Genomic DNA, 14412 nt, shown 5'->3' on the forward strand with positions numbered 1-14412 from the left:
ACAATCATTGGCATAGATACTGCACCTTTACTTACATTGCTTCAAATTAACAGAAAAGGGCACAAGCTATGAGAATGGGGTAGTGTAACAAGTTACAACAAGAAGCGAATCGACCTCAGAAATTTACATTATAAGCTTAGTAACATAACCCACAGTTAAAAGAAGAGCAAAAAAAAGGATATACTTTCTAGGGGTGACAAAAACTTTCACTTATACATGGCTCAAGTCCGAGGAGGAATTTCTGTGGTTCTGTCCTCCGTCCGTTTAACAAGAATTCCATTCCATCCTGCATACAATATTCAACAAGTATCATTATGACTTCTTTGCCGGAAAGTTCACCAATAATTATTTCGTTTGAGAAAAATTAGTCCGAAAATGCTTTTGGTTATTTGTAAAGCAAACATTATAAACCCCATTAGTCCATGGTTCACACTAATAGAGAAGAAATTGGCGATATCGAATTTGCTATATGGTTTTTCATCTATCAAATATAAATTGAGTGTGAAGCACTAGACTAGTTCTGTGGTGGATACCTAGAGCAGGATCAAATCCTCTGTTTCTGAGCTCTCTGAATTCTTGACAAAGAGAACAACAAAAACTAAATACATGGGAGATCACATCTGTGGTATGGAGCTTCTACCAGGTTATACCAGCTTTGTTCCATACTTTGAGCCCATAATCATCAATAAGTATATGAAGCTCCCCAGGTGGGAAGCTGCAATGACCAAGTTTTCATCAATCACAATTGTCCGGTAAACATTGCAAATCAGCTGGGCCTTCAAGTCTTCAACTAAATTTTTGCAAGAAGCTTAAAGTGACTTTGATGGACATGATGGAAAACAAAAGACTGTTCAACCCGTTACTCTAATGCATGACCATATGAAATAAATTTAAATCACAAAAATTGCATATACGATGAGGCCTTACGCATTTCTCCTTCATCCGATACCTCTGCGATCTGCCCAAATGTCACACAAGGTAAAAATGCTGTCAAAACAAAGAATTAACATAATTAGATTGAGGTAAACCAATTTTAATGTCATCTGTAGTCTCCTTGCCATGCAATGTATTCAAATGTAAGAATATACAGGCTTATTTGTCTTCAATTTCATAAGATTTTGGTAGATAAATGAAGGCATATTGAAATGAAAAAAAGGGAAGATAAAAATGTTATCGTTAGTATGATCTTCATGAAATGTACGCATTTCGCTAGTTTAAGTTCCTTTCACCTTTAAAAAAAAAAAAATCCTCCCTATCAAACAAGCCCTGAAGGACCCTAAAGTCGCCAACTTGGACTCTCGAATGGGTGGATTTCATGTTGAATTTAGATAAAAAAGGAGATTATCCATTTTGCAACTCATGGGTTTGATCGGTTGAACTATGATCGGCTAGCAAAAAATGCTTTTCACTGGCTAAAGGGCTGGTGTCTACGTTTGAGGTGGAACGTCGACCAATTTATGTCCACAGTTTTTTCCTAGTGTCATTATCCCCGTAGCTAAAGACCAACATGTGTTAGGGCCCATTCTCTCTCTCATGCTCTCTCCTGTCTAGTTTCTCTAGCGCTATACCAAGTGTTGTCCTTCAATGTTTTGCCATGGGAAAGCTGGTCCTGTTCTCTCTTGATTAATTTTCTTCTTGTTCATCTATTACTTTTTCCATCGTGCATGTATGTCAAAAGTAGAGGAAACTCATCAAGCTTATATATGAGTGGAAGAGTTGGACTTACGAACATGAAGCTCATAAGTAGAAGATAGATTTAGTAAAGCCAAGCTTTTCAGCTTAATACATTCAGAACATACATGCATATGTGCATTTTGTTTTATATTCTCATTCAGAACTTATTCATAAAGATGTGGAGACAAGCGTGGTTTGACGAGGACATCAAGAGGGGTGAGTTTCATATTCGTAAATCCAACGCTTCCAGTCATATCAACCGGTGCATTTCCTCGGGTCGTGACGTCAAACGAATGAAGAAAACTAGCCAAAGTTAAAAGCGTCATCTGAAGAGCAAAACTTATCCCAGGGCATGCTCTTCTACCACTCCCAAACGGCGTCAGCTCAAATTGCTAACCCCTAACATCAACATCCTTATGGGTAGTGAGAAATCTCTCTGGCTTGAACTCCATCGGGTCGGCCCAAACCTGAGGGTCAGTTTGGATCTTCCACAGGTTCACTAGCAGCCATGTGCCTTTTGGAACCTGGTACCCTCCTACGGTACAGTCTTCTCTGAACACCCTCTGGACTGAGAGTGGTCCAGGTGGGCATAAACGCATTGCTTCATTAATAGCGGCCGGCAGGTACACCAGATTATTTATATCTGACTCATTCAGCAATCTTCTTTTGCCAACATGCTGGTCAAGTTCTTCATAAACTTTCTTCAAAACTTGGCGGTTGTTCAAAAGCAAAGAGAGTGTCCACGTCAGGGTCACCATGGTTGTGTCACTCCCTCCAGAAATCATAGCCTGCACAATCAAAACTTTGGTGATTAATAAAACAAATTTAGCATATGACCATTGAGGTCGTTGTTGTAAATATACCAAACATGTTGCTTTGATGACGGTATCAGCATCGAAGCCAGCAACATATACTCCATCGATGGCTGAAAGCATGACATCCATGAAATCTTGATCTTTCCCTTTAGTTCTTTTCTGCTTGTGCTCCTCCAACCGTTCCGCAAGAATACTGTCCAGTTCTTTGGCAGTTCTCTTCATGGCCTTCTGTTGTCCACCCAAATCCAACCAAGCCAAGGAACAGCATCTCCCAACAGAAACAATCCCAGAAAATGAAAGAACTCCCCCATGGCTTTTTGCCACCGCCTTGCCCCCTTCTCCTCACTCAAATCCCCATTCATAAAGCATCTATTTCCAGCAATCAACCTAAAAATCACATTTAGAGTCAAACCTCCAAATCACTGCTTCATGTCCACCAAAAGCTCCCCCGACCCTTCTTTTCTGTTGCTCCATAGAGTGTACAGCTCTTTTAAGCTCATCTCTACTTCGGATGCTCTAACGTTTCTCAGTAGCTCGAGCCTGCGGTTTGAGAGTAGCTCGAGGGATGTCAGTTTGCGAATTTCACTCCAGTATGGACCGTAGGGGCTAAACCCGAACATGGCAAAGTTGTAGCTCAAGTGCTTAATCCCTAGCGTAGCAGGACGGGAGGAAACAGCGATATCGTTTGTGATGAAGCAATCCTTGGCCGCCTCCCAAGTACTTATCACCAAAGCGGAGTGGATGCCAATATTGACGGTGAAGATTGGTCCATACTTGCCAACCAAGGAAGCCAAAGCTATGTGTGGAAGCTGAGATCCTCCGAATAGGTCGAGATGACCTCGCAGAGGCCACCCACCTTCCACTTTTGGTGGTTTGGGACCCTTGGCTTTGGCACCAGAGCTTGATCTCTTTATGATAAAGTAGGAAAACACAAGTATGGCTAAGATTCCAGCTATGGCAGTGTTTTGGCATGGGAGATACAACTCCATTGCTGCGAAGGAAAGGTTGAGGGTAGCTAGCACTTGTGCAGAGGTCCTTATATTTATGTTGAAAATGAGGGTAGGACAAATGCAATAATTGAGATAGTGGAAATAAAGAAACAAGTTATTTGAAATGTTCTTTTCCAGTTTCCTCGAAATTATTCCATCTATGAAGTATGGGAATTCCAATTATTTAAAAGTCTTAATTAAATACCACAAGACTTATTTATCCTAAATAGTCTTTTAAAATACTAATCGAATACACAAGATGCAACAAAATCCAAAGTTCTAAATAAAGCACACAAATGAAAAAGAAATTGTAACACCACGCAAAATCAAGAATAGGAAAATTAAAATAAAAACAAAGAAATTTTTTGTATTTTTGTATTTTTGTATTATATTTTAAATAGTAAATTAAAAAATAACTAGTCCTCCTATTAAGAGAAAACACAAAGATGACTAGTTAAGAACTTCCAAAATCACAGCCAAGTCTTTTCTGGGAAGGCTGGAGGAGTCATAATGGTCCTGCTTAAAATCCTTCTTAAACACTGAAGGTGTCTCCTTAAAGAACTTTCCTGGACACTGTAACGGTGAAAGTAACTCATTGGAGTTACCAAGAGTTAACTCCTTCCAAGAGGGTCCTATGAGTTTTAATCCTACTAAAAAAAACTAAAAATAAAAATAAAAACTAAATATACACAACAATTTAAGCAAGAATTTAAAAGAGAGTCGGAATTTTTGCACTAGAAGTCCAAGACGCATCAAGACGCATCTTTAAGTCCTTATCCACTTTCAAATAAATCCTTATGAAACCTTTAAAAATAAGAAGTGAACAAATTATTTCCAAATTTAGAAAGAAAAACAAATACACAAAATAACAAAAGGAAAGGGGAAAAAAAATTTATTTATATATTTTTTTTCAGTTTTGTTGCACTTCTTCAAAATCAAAGACTCCACCAATGAAGATTAAATGATAACCTGAAAAAAAAAAAAAAAAAGTTAATAAACAAAAATATTAATGTCAAACATAAAGAATGAAAATTTGAAATTGTTTTATTTTTATTTTTTCAAAAAAATTTTGGTATAGTAAAAAAAAACCTATTTTTCGATTTAATTTGGTTTGATTCAGTCGATTTGTTTAATTTATCGATTTTTATGCCCACCCCTAGTTTCTATAACACTCAGAAAACACTTCCAACTATTTATTTATGCAAAAGCTATTGTGCTCAAACCCAACCCCAGCCCTCAATGCTAACTGGTCTACAGCCTGCAAAGTCAAGCCCAAGTAAACCAATAGCTTTGTTTTGATGGATGCCCTAGCAAAAGAAAATTAGTTACACATGATCATAGAATTCGATCTAAGCAAAAATATAAGGAAGAAACAATCTCTTCCATCTCCAATTTCTCCTAGTCTTTGCGTGTGTAACTCTCAAAAGGAGTTGTTTCTCATGCTTAAATAAAACACCACACGTCTATTCCTACCTTAGCCGGGCTTTTACAATAGCCCAAAAATAAAGAAAAATCTAATTAAAACATAAATCCAAAATGGGTAAGTAATTGACTCATCTTCCTACTTTGATTGAGATAACACTTTAGTTACTTTGCACGCATGTTTGAGGTCATTCCTCCTCCAAGAAATTAGGCAAAAATATATAATTGTAGGTCTTTCCCTTATCTTTCCAGCCATATATCACACGTCTTGAGAAAAAAAAATCAGGGAAGTCTTCAAATAGTCATTCTTCCACAGCAGCGCAGTAACGGGATTGCACCTTATGTTGGCTTAACTTCAAAGATTGATCTCATTCGCTGCTATGAAAATTCTAGAAAAATTCCACAATCATCTTCAAGATCTTAGCTTTCATCTCCAACTAGTCTTGTACTAAAACTCCACCAAAAAGTCGTATTTCCGTTAAAAACCAATTACTTGCTCTAGAAAGCTGAAAATTGAAAAAATAAAGTAATAAGTCCTTTTTAAATCAAATTCTCCTACAAAAACTAAGTATAAATACATAAATGTGTAAATTTATGGACTTATCAATGGGCTAGCCCAACATTATCGAATACATAAATTTACATTTAAAATCTTTATTATACTAGTTTGATATTCTAAATCTAACTACTCTAATGTACGAGAAGAATGTTCTAATTCGAGTGTAAGATACACTGCTTCGGCAAACTGACCTAACCTAACATCTGCTTACCAAACTGGTTAGTTAAGAGTTAGGACGATGGAATAAAAACTCACTTATTCAAGATATTTTATGAGATCTTGCACAAACAAAAGTTATTAAATAGGATTTTAGTATATTAGATATATGATGAACAATTGAAGCGGTGGGGGAGGGATTTCAACAATCCGTATTTAATTTAAGGATTAAGAAACATATTCTTACTTAAATACTCCATTAATGAATCTTATAGGTCTTCATTGAGGAACTCCTTAAGTCTCTTTTCAGTCTTAAATTTTAATGATGGCGACGGCTCGGCCAAAACCAACCAAAGTAGCAGTTACAAAATCCATAATTTTGATGGAACAATTGTATTATATTATTCCGAGAGTGAGGTCAGGTCCGCATGTATTACATTGACTTGTAAGTTTCAGTAGGATATACCATCAATATGCTCACAAAATATCGAAGGAAAAAAAAAATATATATAACTCTAGTAACATACATAGGCCAGGCCTTCCAGGATGAGCACTTGGTAATTAGTTCCCAAATTCTCCAGCTACAGCATGATGCTAACTTCGAACCGGCATGGGGGCAAACATACAAAGATCTGAGAATCTCCACACTACCTTATTGTTCTTTTATCTCCCTGCAAATCAACATGATACATCAATTCATATGAACAAAAATAGCATCAACCAATAAGGGAACTCCCATATAAATGACAACTTTTTTCCACAATCTGGCATGTTTTCTTTTCGTCTGTATTGGACTTAACATCTAGCAGGTTTAACTAGACAAATTTCAGCTAAATTTACAGAGCTGATCTTAAAGCACAGGGATCGACTCAGAGGTCTTTGACAGTTTGACACTAATTCAAACAATTTGACACCAGATATTGTTAACCCAGACTTCTGGTAGAACTTGCCAACTTTCTGTGACCAATCATCTAGTTGGAATGAGAATGGGGAGTAATTTAAGATTAAAGAAAACTATTTTGAAAGTCAAAATGGCAAAGGAAAACGAAACGAAAAAAAATTGAAGCTACATAAACTTTACAGTTTTTTAGAAAGCCACATGTTCTTAATCTCAGAAAAGAATGAGATATTTGAGGAAATGAAGGAACAACATTAATTGGAAACTCAACTCAGCGAGCATGGCAATACATTATGGGCAACAGTGAGTCTTGGGTTCCATGATTAGAAAAGAAACTTCAGCTTTGTGTAAAGAGTAATCTAGTTTTGTTGAACCTACAGAGACGAGCAAACAAAGCGAAAACTGGTCTTTAATTAGTCTTTCCCAGATAAATCAAATAATAAGATATTAAGGTAACTGCACCACACAATTCGGAAAATAGGATGATTTTTTTTGGCTAAAAGATATGAAACAACAAGAATATAAGTTCAGTACATAAGTGCATAATATGATATGCAATGAAAAAAAAAAAGGTTTTAAAATACAGCAAAAGTATTGTTCCTAAGATAATAACTCAATGCATTAAATCAAGGTAAGCTATTTGTGCCTTGTAAATAAATTTCATGAGATTTTTTTTTAAATTACATTTCTCCCTAAATTGAAATGGTACATAGATAATATGAGTATTTTTCAATGACGCGTGCATACACATATTATATACTGTTTAGTATGTTTTTACAATTATTTACCCTGTGCATACTAACATCTAATTAATTCCTCATGCCACACCATCCGTACAAGCAACCGCTAATTGTTGAGCCATGCCAGATCATAGAGGTAGCCCCAATGAGCTTATGACACTAGTTGGATTTCAAACTCTGGACTTATGATTCTTGAGGCATTTATTTAGGTCCGCTTGCTAGTTGATCAGTTGAGCCTACCCCCTTGGTTAACTTAGTTGAATTAGTTTTTGATGAAAGGGTCAAAATTTGGCTGCAAATAAGCAACCAGGAACTATGTTCCTTTAGATTCAAGAGCTACCCCTCAAAATGGAATCCTTTTATGATAATTGCTTAAAAGTATTAGAGTATGTGATATTACGGAAGCCGTTTACAGAATTAGTATTCAGTTAATATGAAAAATAAATAAAAATAAAAAGACAACTTTCAAGTTACCAGCATCTATTATGAAACTAAACTAAACAAACACCTTTTGTTCAACCTAAAAAGAAAAAATTGTAGAGTCAACATATGGAACAAGATTGGTGTAACAAAAACAAAGAAACCTAACCAAAAATAAAAATAACAAAAATAAATACCTTCACTGAGGTGGAATAAGTGCAATTTCAATTTCTTGGAGTGACTTTCCTTTCGTTTCCACTACATTTCTCTTCACAAAAATCACAGCCAATAAACAAAACGTAGCAAAGATTGTATACAGAACTATTGGCCCGATTTGCTCCAGCAAGGGTAAAAATAATAGACCAACAAAGAAATTGATCACCTGTCGGAGGCACCAAAATTTATTAGTTAGATGTCATTAAAATTAATAAATCTGGAGAATGAAATCCCTTCTTCGCTAAAAAAAAAGTTCTGAATTTCAGTAGAATCCCTATTTTTCACATTTTTTACAACACGGTGTTCTTTTTTGAGATAGCTTCAAAATTATAAAAAATTAAGTTGGAATACCTAGAAACTCATCCTGGTCAATAAGGGTCATGAAGTTCAAAATTTTTTAACCACTAGTGATTTAATTACGACGAGAAGGAATTTTATGTCTAAAATACTAGAGCCACTGTAGATAAAAATTATTGCTTTCATAGATTGAATGGTCATCGAGTAAAAAGTTTTATCGGATATCAAGTTCGTAAAAATATGTTTGGTAGACAAGTCATATGTTTACTCCCACAATCCAGAAAATAAAAGGTGAAAACAAGCCATGTATGGAAGAACTATAGAAGACAATTACCCAATGGACAGCCATGCAAACTGACATTGCCTTCGCCCTGATACGCCCAGGAAGAATTTCTGACAGGAGGAGACTGGGCACTGGACCAGCTCCAAGAGAAAACATCAAGACAAACCTGCATAATCCATTTGATAATAAAGAGTGGACATTTACAAATCAAAAAAAGCTTCTATGCATATTTGCTTTATAATTTCAGAGTCATGTAAAGATAGCAAGGGGAATTGTAAATGTGCATGCACAATGAATTAAATTAATAAACTGAATAGTTTATGCTGAAATTGTGTATAGCATTATTATATGATATTTCACTCAATCATGTCAAACTTTTATTATATCATGAGGAATTAGGCTTGAATCTAGAAAATAGAATGGCTTACCAACTTGCATTCATGTTTACATTTTTAATCATCCCAGTGAAGGACCCATTCCAAAGATTCCAAAACTATTCAATGTGCTGCCATAACCTAGCAGTGTTTTCTTCTCTATTTTATCTTTGCATATTATAACTTAGTTTTCTGTCTTCTCTAAAACAAGGTTGAAGAGGATTTGACTACTCACAGCAGCATGCCACCAACCGATAGACTCAATGCTCCAGATCCCGATGCATAAGAACTTGCTCCAGTTACTTGAAGACCCATTGCCACTGCCTAAACCAAGAAATGCATAAAACATAAAATAACGTCAGTTTTCTAGTTTATTTAATGCAAACAAAAAGGAAAAACCTAAGTAGGAAGAAATGCAATATTGGTAAGACAGATACCACAGAACAGACATAACTGACAGTTCTGATACCAATATTTCAGCTCAAAAATTTGCATCAAATATTCAGTGTTTTTAGGAGCTTACCATGCCAGAAAAACTTCCAAGAAGAAGCACCTTTCTTCCAAGCTTATCCATCAAGATCATTGCAACAACTGACCCTAGAATAGCATAAAGAAATCGACCAAAATATAAAAATAATAGTACAATGAATACATGAGGAAACAAATAAGCATAATCTCAAAGATGCAAAAATAAAATGCTTGAGAGTAAACCCAACCATACCTGATAGATTCGCGATCCCAACACATATGTTTGCCAGATCTGAAGGCACCCCAAAGCTTTTAAAGACAGTCGAAGAGAAATAAAATACAGCATTTATGCCTGATAGCTGTTGTAAAGCAAAAATGGTAGACCCAATGAAAACCACTGCAAAATATGGAGGCGATAAGGTAATCATGCAGAAGGAAGCACATATGTCAAATCTAAATAAATCATATATTAATGTGAATTAAAAATATACTTTTGAAATGTCGGCCATACAATAGCTCTGAGAACTTTACTGCCTCAAGTTCATCCCCTCTGTCAGACTTTGACAATTCTGCTATTGCAAATTTAACATGTGCTGCTCCTAAGAGTTTCTCAAATTCAGCTTCAGCTTCAGTGCCTCTTCCTCTCTGAACCAAGTCAGGAAAAACTGTTAGCATAAATGTTAATAAATAGCTTTCAATGGGTCAAAAATAAAATGAAACGCATTATATCTTACTCATACCTAGTATTAGCAGGTGAACAATTATCACAGCTCTTATAATCCTTGTATAATATCACCAAAAGGCATGCATATATGGGAGGAGAAAAAACAGAAGAAAAAAAAACAAGAAAGAAAGATTGAAGCCTGTTGCACCAACATATAATTTTTAGCACTAACATCCAACTTTTCCGATAAAAGAGAAAATGAACCTTCTCTCTACTGGAAACAATAGAGAAAGAGAAGGAAAAATAAAAGAAGAAAGTAAAAGAATTAACGTCATATCACCCTTTAAGCCAGAACTGGATTACGAAACCCAATTATCAATCAGATCACTCCAGATTTATATACAAACTGGATTAGGAGATGACGTACATGATAATCAAATGAATTATACTAGACAACAGGTACATTCATACCAAATATACATACATATATTAATTCCTTAGACAGCAGTAAATAACAAACTTATTACTTAGTATTTACATATCAAAATCCAATGCCCCTAAAGCTGCAGAGATCTCAACCAATTCAAGACCAACAAATAGGAAAAGTTATACTCAACTGAACACAAGACACTAACTTGACCAACTGTTTTAAAGATTGGTGATTAAGAAATGATAGCATATAACCTTGAAAAGCCACTGAGGACTCTCTGCACAGAACTCCATGCAAACAGCAAGTACTGCAGCAGGAACAGTAGATACCCAAAAACAAACCCGCCACCTAAGCATCAATCATGTTGATAGAAAATAGTGCTCTTTAGAAAACTGTTGGAAAATAAATAAGATGCATAACATAAGAAATAATAGATGAAAACTTGAAATAAAAAGATTTCGGGAATATTGTGATCCCATGAGATTTATCTTACCAACCCACTATATCCTTGGCTGGGAGTCCAATAAAGAGAGATCCCATAAGTCCAAGACATGTCGCAATTTGTGTGAAGCTCCCAAAAGTACCCCTTACAAAAGCTGGTGAAATCTGCTCAAGTGACAGAGCATGCTTAAATATTTAAGAAGATCAAATGGAGACTAAGCAATTTCAATTGACAGTTGCAGAGAAAACAACAAAGATAATTTCTTAAACCTCTGACACATATATAGCAGCAACAGGTGGACCAATGCCCATCCCAGTTCCAACAAATATCCTCCCTAAAAGCATGCCCCATAGACTTTTGGTTGTTGCACTGAAAAATCACATTAAAATTGTTTAAGACTCATATACTTCAGCTACCAGAGGAGTATGTGACATGCAGCATTCCCTAATTGTGATAGATGTAAAGCAGTAAAAGAAACTTCTCTTTTGGTAAGTAATATTTTTGTTTATCTGCAAAACTTATAGTGAGAGGTATAAGGAGGAAACATGTAACTTTGGATCATGTAAAAGGTCATTATTTGTTCTTAGTATTTTGTTTAAGGTTTAGGGTTTACAGTGGTCATAAACCTTGGTTATTTCCTTCTGGTGCTCATAAGAGTAGTTGAAGCAAGGAAGCTATGGTTTTGTTTATCTGGACACCAATGAGTGCAAGGTATAAGAAGGAAAAGCATGAAAAAGTTGGATCATGGAAAAGGTGGTCATGAGTAATTCATGATTTCACTCTCAGAATTTTGTTTAGGGGTTTTCGGGTGGTCACAAACCTTAATGATTTGATTTTGCTGGTCATAAGTAAATTCCCTCCCTAGTGGCATAAATCCAAATTGGTTATATGACACTTGATCCTTTGATTAGTCTTTGTTCTATTTCCTTTCCCCACAATTCCATAGTGTGACGAATCCATTTAAGTTCTTTATTGTTCCCATTGGGGAAAGGCACATTATACATGCCTGCAATTTTCATAACAAATTACCTCATTGATGCACCGATTATCATCGGCAATGCACACAGCTGGAATGCCCTTCGATGCCCAACTCCATCTAGAATCCATCCACTAAATATAGATCCAAAAAAAGCAGCCCCTAAACAGGTACTCACTACTAGACCTTCATTGAGATAGGAGACATGAGATCAAATTATGAAATCCATTTAGCTATGAGAAGAGCCAATAACACTAATTACCCTTAGCCAAGGGATTCCCACTGAAACCAAGGTCCATAGAAATGCTATCTAGTGTCTCATTAACCACTCTGCATTAGCAAAAACAACAAAGAGTATGCTATATAAGTTAGCAAAACATATAAATAAGAAAAACCGAAAAGGAAATCTGAGTTTCAGGATTAGGGACGAACCCAAGATGGTAGCCAAATAAGAATGAAGAAAGAGTTGCCACAAGCATATGCGGCAAAGAGCGTCTCCATGAAGGGTTTCCAACACCTTTTGCATTCACTAGACCTACTAAAACCCATACAAGGAATCAGCCCCAAGTGAGTACCATTTATGGTAGTATGTTTCCACTTCAAACCAAATTATCAAACACTATAGAAACTTCTAAATAGTAATATACAACCAATACAGGAACTTCCAATCCCAAAGTAAATAGAGAAAACGCTAAAGCAGTGTAATACCCCAGATATAGGAAAACTAAAATATAAAATTAGTAAGAGAGCAATCCAGATGTACCTGAACTTTCTTCTCTATCAAAAGCATTGATATGGTCCTTCGAAGCCACACGCTTGTATGCCGAGTAGGCATCGAGATGACGACCCCGCATAGCAAAATTGTAGAAACCTTGTCTAAAGTCTGACAGATAATGTTCTGCAGCCGACTGCAAAGACCAGCCAACACTGACCAATTAATTTCTAACCAGTTCAGTATTTTTCTTTTTTCTTCATTTGTAATTCGATCCATTCCGAACTTCTGTACTATTTATTTTCATTTTACTAACCAATCTAGAACACCAAAAGCCGCATTGCCATATTAACACAAAAATGACAGTACAGACTTCAGTCATAGAACATTTTTTATATCAGATCCGGTAAATCGTCGACCAAGATTTCAACAACACAAATACAAACAAACATGTATAGGCATGCACATCATATATGTATATTTTCAAGCGAAAATTTTGGAAATTGGACGGAAATGTGGGAACGGGATCAAATGCAGAGAGATCATTTGCCTTAGAGGAAAATTGTGCTTCAAATGAAAAACGGCGCAGTCTTATACGGCCAGCAATGGGAAAACTCACCATTTTCTTCAAATAAATTATAATAATAAACAGTGCAGATAGAGAATTTTCAGCTTTACTCGGCAGACAGAATCTTTATAAAAAAAAAAAAAAAAAACACTTATTCCTGATTCTGCTGAATCCAACTCTAAACTATAAAAAAAAAAGTTGCAAATATACATATACACATGCATTTACATGGGTGTTGGGGGGGGGGGGGAGAGAGAGAGAGAGAGAGAGAAATTGAGTACCTGTGTAAAATGCAGAGGCTGAAAACGATCTGATACAATTCAGTTGAGAGAGAGAGAGAGAGAGAGAGAGAGAGAGAGAGAGAGAGATTGAAGAAGATGGAGGAGACGGGGGCTAAAATGCGCCGGGGGTGGTGAGATGAAAAGCTGATTCACTGTGTGTTATGCGTCAGTGTCAGCTTGTGACTGAAGACAAGGAAATCTAAGCGAGCATTTCGAAACCGTCCCCTGTATATTCGGGGAGAGACAAGAGAGAGAAGAAACTGGGGCTCATGCTAATGTGCGCCAGGGGGCGTACTATATGCTTTTGTTTAATTAATTTATTTTTCCACATGCACATGGATTTTCCACTGGTTTAGTGATTACGCAAAGTGAGGCAGCTGCTTCTACAGTCTCTACTACGCTACACAACAAACTTTAAAATTTTAAAATTTTAAAAAGAAAAAGAAAAAACCAGAATGAGCTCTCTGAGACCAACACGTCCGCGCAACGCAACGCAACGCAATTGTTGCGCGAAATGTGGATCTTGTGTTTTGAAGGTCTCAGAGACAAATCTAGTTCCTCCAATGCCGTGTTGCCACTTCCCACAAAACAGCTAATCATTCTTCTTCTTTTTTCTCAAAATATGCTACATACAATATGGTAAATATATTTGTCACACTTTGGTACGCCATATTTGTCAGAGGTGGTAATGTTGCTCAATTAATATTGATAACTCATGTTTTATTTATTTAAATATAAACATAATTCAAAATCGCTTTTAATTTTAACAAGTAAGTTGCTAGTACAATTGAGCAAATTGAGCAGATACAGTGTCTCGATCAACTAATTTAATTCACACCTCTAGTTATGGAGTTAATTGAGTAAAATTAGTATTTTGTTTCATTTGGTGCTATATCTCTGTCTATATGTTGATTGATGTAGTTTGACAAACCTGGCGTCATCATTGAAATTGGTTTCATTTTTTCTGGACTCATTCGTGGTTGGTGAAGTTGCCTATTAATATTATTGTTATCATTTTTATTATTTTT

General features: G+C 35.9%; 2 protein-coding genes and 1 pseudogene across 5 annotated transcripts in view; all 3 read right to left on the bottom strand.

The window, feature by feature from the left end:
* The window catches only part of LOC117621044 (protein PLANT CADMIUM RESISTANCE 8), a 94537-nt gene extending 92878 nt beyond the window's left edge, over positions 1-1659 (bottom strand). The window contains 3 exon segments of the mRNA XM_034351302.1: positions 915-997; positions 1000-1053; positions 1651-1659. Of these exon segments, the coding sequence (XP_034207193.1) occupies positions 915-997; positions 1000-1053; positions 1651-1659 (146 nt within the window).
* A 164-nt stretch (positions 1660-1823) lies between these two features.
* LOC117622901 lies at positions 1824-3556 on the bottom strand (annotated as a pseudogene).
* A 2421-nt stretch (positions 3557-5977) lies between these two features.
* LOC117623061 (probable plastidic glucose transporter 3) lies at positions 5978-13639 on the bottom strand. Of its 4 annotated transcripts, none has more exons than XM_034353911.1 (16): positions 13385-13639; positions 12587-12731; positions 12256-12358; positions 12086-12153; positions 11877-12009; positions 11117-11216; positions 10899-11011; positions 10660-10753; positions 9803-9956; positions 9565-9708; positions 9367-9440; positions 9079-9167; positions 8521-8635; positions 7871-8055; positions 6785-6887; positions 5978-6286 (listed from the first exon to the last, which is right to left on the bottom strand). In XM_034353911.1, the coding sequence occupies exons 2-14, from the start codon at positions 12675-12677 to the stop codon at positions 7873-7875; spliced, it is 1461 nt and encodes a 486-aa protein (XP_034209802.1). In that variant the 5' UTR covers positions 12678-12731; positions 13385-13639; the 3' UTR covers positions 5978-6286; positions 6785-6887; positions 7871-7872. The 4 variants fall into 4 exon arrangements, with proteins under 4 accessions (XP_034209802.1, XP_034209800.1, XP_034209799.1 ...); XM_034353909.1 differs by having other exon boundaries at positions 6804-6887; positions 12256-12361; XM_034353908.1 differs by having other exon boundaries at positions 12256-12361.
* Positions 13640-14412: the final 773 nt, after the last annotated feature.

This window comes from Prunus dulcis, chromosome 3, assembly GCF_902201215.1.
Source record: "Prunus dulcis chromosome 3, ALMONDv2, whole genome shotgun sequence".
Classification (NCBI taxonomy): Eukaryota; Viridiplantae; Streptophyta; class Magnoliopsida; order Rosales; family Rosaceae; genus Prunus; species Prunus dulcis.